The 6,000-nt window shown below is 40.6% G+C and overlaps 1 protein-coding gene across 2 annotated transcripts in view; it reads right to left on the bottom strand.

Annotated features, from left to right (window-relative positions):
* The window catches only part of CPNE3 (copine 3), a 33,851-nt gene that overhangs the window by 20,065 nt on the left and 7,786 nt on the right, over positions 1–6,000 (bottom strand). For both annotated transcript variants that reach the window (XM_035318516.1, XM_035318518.1), the window contains exons 2-6: positions 5,661–5,800; positions 4,906–5,085; positions 3,916–3,990; positions 3,412–3,483; positions 2,458–2,541 (exon numbers count right to left, since the gene is read on the bottom strand). In XM_035318516.1, the coding sequence (XP_035174407.1) occupies positions 2,458–2,541; positions 3,412–3,483; positions 3,916–3,990; positions 4,906–5,085; positions 5,661–5,792 (543 nt within the window). In that variant the 5' untranslated portion in view covers positions 5,793–5,800. The remainder of the gene's footprint in view (positions 1–2,457; positions 2,542–3,411; positions 3,484–3,915; positions 3,991–4,905; positions 5,086–5,660; positions 5,801–6,000) is intronic.

Genomic DNA, 6,000 nt, shown 5'->3' with positions numbered 1-6,000 from the left:
CCGCACGCTCCTGGCCTCTCCTTTCCAGCACTGTGCCAGACAATTGTCCACACCCTACAAAACAGGTAAGATCGCCTCAACCCAAACCCTACCCACCAGGCTGTAACAGCAAGCAGGAAGGTGACACGATCAGGCCAGGATGGCAGTGACCGCTCCATCAGGACGGGACACAGACAGCCTCGGTGAGACACTGGAGACTCCTGGGCAGAGAGGCAGGGGCTGCCCATGGTCACAGGGGGATGCTGCTCTGTTTGGTGCTTCTTCTCTTTCAGCCAGAATCACACAGAGATGGGACGAGACCACAGCACAATCCTGGCCTTTCCCCAAGGACTACTCAGCTGGAAGGAAGAGCTGCCAACGCTCTACAGGACAGGTAAGATCACCCTAACCCACACCCACCAGGCTCTAACAGCAAGCAGGACGGTGACACACATGGGCCAGGATGGCAGTGACCGGTGCATCAGGATGACGGGATGTGGATGGATGTGGTGAGACCGAGACCCTTGGGCACAGAGGCAGGGGCTGCCCATGGTCACAGGGGGATGCTGCTCCGTTTGGTGCTTCTTCTCTTTCAGCCAGAAACACACAGCATTGGGACCAGACCACGGCACGCTTCTGGACACTCTCCCCTTGAGAACTAAGCTGGAAGGAAGAACTTCCAGAGCTCTACAGGACAGGTAAGATCACCCCAACCCACACCCACCGCAGTCCACAGCAAGCAGGAAGGCGACACGATTGAGCCAGGACGGCAGTGACCACTCCATCAGGATGACGGGACACGGATGGACGTGGTGAGACCTCAAGACCCTTGGGCACAGAGATAGGGGCTGCCCATGGTCACAGGGGGATGCTGCTCCGTTTGGTGCTTCTCCTCTTTCAGTTGGAATCGCACAGCGATGGGACCAGACCACTGCACATTCCGGGCCTCTCTCCCCCTGAGAACTCAGCTGGAAGGAAGAGCTGCCAACGCTGTACAGGACAGATAAGCAATCCCCAACCCACAGGCCACCACGGTCTCACAGCATGCCAGGAGATGACATGTTTGGGCTATGATGGGCATCTCCTGGCTGTCAGGGAGACATGAGATAGACGGCCTTGGAATGAGGCTGGGAGAGCCTCACTCAGGGATGCAGGGGCTGACCCTGGCAATGGTCTGGGGCTACCCTTTCTGATCTTTTTCCTTTCTCACCCCATCACAGAGCCCCGAGCACACCAAGCTCTGCCACTGTCCTGTCCCTCCTCTGCCCAGTCCCTCCGCAGCCACTGACCTGAAGGCTGGTGCAGCTTTCTACAACCACAGCCACCGGAGGAGCTGGAAGCACACAAGGACCCTGTCTCTACCCGGCCATGGTCCTAGAAGCACACCAACTGGTCCTGCGGCTATGGGCAAAGAGAGCTCGGCATGCCTCCACGCCACCCCATGTCTTTTTTGAACGTTGCTCAAATAAAGGTTCTGATTCACAACCTCATTGGCTGCTTTTTCCTGCCCTTCTTGGGGAAACCTCGGGGGGATTTGCCTTTTGCAGGAGGAGCGAGCGCACCAGCCTCCGCCTCTTCAGATGCTGGCATCAAGAGACTTTCAAAGCAGATTCAGTGTCCTAATCTAAGAGCAGATTCTGCAGGCGTGGGTCTGGAAACCAGTGTGCTCCCTCTTTCACCAAGGGACCAGGGCAGCCGACCTAAACCAACCAAAGGGATATTCCATACAATGTCACACTCAGCAATAAAAGGTGGAAAAAGCAAGAAGGGGGGGGCTCTCGTTGCAAAAACTTCTGTCCTCCTCCCAAACACCAGCTACATGCGTTGAGGCCCTGCTTCAAGGACATGGTCAAGCATCGCTCATTTGGGGGAAGTAGAGAGTAATTTCTTTCCTCTGCACTTCCACATAGCCTTTACTTGTTTTGTTTTTCCCTTTCCCCCTCCCTTTTCCCCTTTCCCTTTTTTCCCTTTAATTAAATTGTTTAATTAACAATAATCTTTCCTTAATAATTCTTTATTCCTTCAATTAAATTATCCTTATCTCAGCCCGTGAGTTGTTCTTTCCTTTACTTCTTCCCCTCCTCATCTAAGGAGGGGGAGTGAGAGAGCCATTGCGGTGTTCAGCTGCCTAGCACGGTAAAACTACCACACCCCTCACTCTGCATTATCCTTGGCATGCCCTTGCTATGCAAGCATTCAGTATAATTGCTTTTATTAGTAAACAGTTCAGCTAGGTGACACTGACAAAGGCAATACGGTCACAGAAATGCCCAAATTCTACCCTCAGAGCTACACTTAAATCTGTCTGCATTGAGTACCTTTTCAAAGCATTTGCCTTCTGGATTGCAGAGAGCTATTTTTTTTTCTTTTATTTAAAATAGGATTTCATTAAAAAGGGATCCAGAGTACAGTAAACTTTCTGTCATATAAGAAATCAAATTACCTCAACTTACAGGTAGTTGACAAAAAATATCCTACCTCTGTTCTGTGAACCATCACCCAGTTTCCATCTCCAGTTTGCTTGTGGAATTCCAGATAAGGATCTGACTTCCCAAAAAAGTCCTGTATTTAAAGATCATGTAATTATCCCAGAACAGCCTGTGGCATGAATGTGATTAAATGCTAGTTAAAGTGCATTTGGATTAACAAAAGGTAAACTAAATATTCAGGGAACAAATGGTTTAGATGAAGAAATGCACTTCTTATAATAAATTATATCTGATAATTATATCATATTTTCTTCTACCACCTGTGAAAGAGGGAATGTCCTTCAATTTAAGATAAAGTTCAAAAAAAGCTTACAGTAGTAAGTACTATAAGTATATTAACAATTTGTTCCAATTCAAAAATATCATTAAATTGATGAATTAAAATTCAGTCAATGTTAGCTTTCCTGAATGAAAGCTAAGTTTATTTTTAAATTAAAAATTATTTTACAATAAAGTTATAAACTTTAAAAAATTTTAATATTAATATTATATTAAATAGTTGTTTTAAGAAGTTTTTCTAAATGCATCATTTTAACCAGCCCCAAATTTTTTAACATAACAGATTTATAGACTAAGTCATTTTATTTTTTTAATCTTTTTTTTAGAGCACTAACTGGTAAACAGTTACACAAATACTCAAGCCTATAAATATATCTGAACTCCATTATCTTTGTAAGGAAACAAATACAATTAAATGCAAGAGTGCTGTTCACAGGATATTCCTACTATATACTCATCTAGTTTAGAAATTTATCAAAATTAATTTGAACATAGTCAATTAAGTTACTCAGAAGCTATCTTCCCTCGATTTTTTCTTAGCATAAGCCAAATCTTAATCGATGTAATCACGTCAGCAAAAAATAAGATCGAGCATTTTGATGTTCTGTCTTCTGACAAAATTGATTCTGCTACTTTACCAAAGAAACAGCAATCACTTAAATACCTTATTGTCCAATTTCCTTGCTTCTACTTCGAATACAACCACTCTGTTATCCTTCACTTCTTCTGCTGTAATCTAGGTAAGAAAAAAATACATATTTTGCATTCAGAAATTATATTGTCTCATAGTGCTCACAATACATTTATGGCAGTTCCATTTTAAAAGGTCACGTTTACTCAGAAATGAGCCAGTAAAAAAATGGGGGGCAAAGGCAGTGATAAGTTCAGATATCAGGATTAACCACAATGATTACACTGACAGTTGAATATACTGCCCAAATAGCAGTGCATCAGATGCTTTACTGTAGCCCCAATTATCTGGATGGAGGCAGTGAGCCTTATCGCAGAAGCTGGGCAACCCTCCTTTTGGATGACAAAAGAGAAGAGAATACTACATAACGTTCTTCACAGCACTGTACGTGAGACCCACTGTGTTAAAGCCACAGAATAAATAAATAAAACAAAATGCTATTTAAAGTCTAATTGCTGAAATGAGTTACTGTCTTACCGTAATACTTCCTCTTCCAGCAGGTCTGCCGTTTTTAAGTACTAATGGTTTTGTTATAGTCTTGCTAGAAACTATCTGCCAAGATAAAATGAGTGTCAAGGATTATTAGATCAATTTAATAGATTTTCAAATGAATGTAATGAGATAGCGAGGTATGAATTTTTTTCTATACACCATTCAAACACATGCAAGTCATGCTTCACAGATTCACTGAACAGGTTTATGAACACAATGTGTTTGTCACGCAAATAAGCATCACTTCTTCCCCTATAGTGTTTCTAGTAGACTTCATTTTAGCTTTTTCAGGTAATGCTTTCTCAGAAGTCTGTCTATTCATTCTAATTGTATTTCTTTACTTTAAAAATGAATTATTAAATTGTTAATGAATTTCATTTCACAATGCTTGTCTTCATAACAAACTTGAAAAAAAAAAAGATGACAATTAAGACATGGGGTGCATGGAGAGAAACCCCAATCCTGAGGAGAAATGCCTCTGAAGGATCTTTTAAGATAAAAAAAGCTTCCTAATTGCCGTAACATTAACAATAAAATTTGAGAAGGAAACGAGAATGAAATCAATGAGAAGTAGAACCAGAATCACTGCGTGCCTTGAGTGAAAAGCAAATGAATATTAATATGGCCTTTGTGAACACTCATATGTTGCTATACACCAATTCCCTTTTTCAGGGCATAAAAATATGAATTTGAGTTTTAGACTAAGTAAATATCAATCACTACTTTGTGCTCACTGATAATCCACTTTCAGACAGCAATCCAGTCATCATTCTAGAGCACATTTTAAGGCAGCATCTCAAAACCTTCTGCAAATAAAAGTATTACTAAACTGAGGCTTGGGGGAAAAAAGAGGGAAACTTTGAGAGTACCCCAACTATAAAAGAACACAGTAATAAAAATTTAAGATAGAAGTGGTTAACAGCTTGCTTTAACTTGTATTTTCTTAATTCTAAGGGAAATAATCTGTATACTTACTTGCCCCAGTGTACATTCAAATTCTCCTAGGAAGTCATCATCACTCAGATCAAAGGTTTTGTTATCAATGTCATATATTCCAAATTTAAGTTTCTGAACAAGCTCAAAATAGTAATCAATTAGGAATTTCTTTGAAAACTTTGGGTTCAAGGAATTCTTAATTCTTTCTGTGCGATCAACCTGCAGTTAGAAAGATACCACTTTACTCAAAATTTCACCAACCATGATAAGCACCTAAATCAAGCAACATTACTGAAGGCTTTCAGAAGTACTTCTTAGTATACAGCCATATCTTCCAACAAACTTTTCATAAAATACAACTAAGTACAGTGTATTACAAAATCCATTGCTATAAATTAGAGATAGATGAAGTCCTGTTTTTCTTTGCTCCCTGTAAGGACTATCTTATCTACTCCCAGACAAGAACATGAACAAAAAACTGTATATTGTCAAATCAAGGATGAGACTATAGTTGGAGTACTGTATTTATAAAAGCACATTTAAGCACTTGGAAGGGTTGTCTGTCCTGGCTGGGGAAAACAGTGGTGAAATAGACCAGGTGTTAAGTATTTATTAGAAAACAATTATTAGTGTGCTATTTCCACTCTTATTATAGACATAATCTAATGAAAAATATTCAAAGGTGCGAGCATATACTTAAACTATTTTAATGAAGTTTTATGCTCCAGTGTTTTAAAAGGTCCAAGAAGCTAGATTGTGTTTTTAACAGATTCATGAGAGCAATCATATTGTACCTCATACCACTGCTGAGCACTCGTGTTCTGGAGAAGCACACACAGGGGGTCTGACTTGGAACCGACATCTTTATCCAAGAGATTGGTGCATGCAATAGTCAGCTCCACTTTTGTCACACATTGCGCCGCCATTTGTTAAGCTATAAAACAACAATAGAAATCATCATTTTTAAAAGATTAAAAAGCAAATACTGTGATTGTCACAATGAATTAATTCTCTGATTGATCATTAGAAATATTTGCTTGTCAGAAGCACAATTTAAGGCACTAAATACCATTTTAAAAAATTTATGAGGTACCAAGATTACAGCGTTACCACCATATTATTGGCTTTGCCACG

This window comes from Oxyura jamaicensis, chromosome 2 (genome assembly GCF_011077185.1).
Source record: "Oxyura jamaicensis isolate SHBP4307 breed ruddy duck chromosome 2, BPBGC_Ojam_1.0, whole genome shotgun sequence".
NCBI classification, from domain to species: domain Eukaryota; kingdom Metazoa; phylum Chordata; class Aves; order Anseriformes; family Anatidae; genus Oxyura; species Oxyura jamaicensis.
This window is presented reverse-complemented; position numbering and strand designations above follow the sequence as displayed.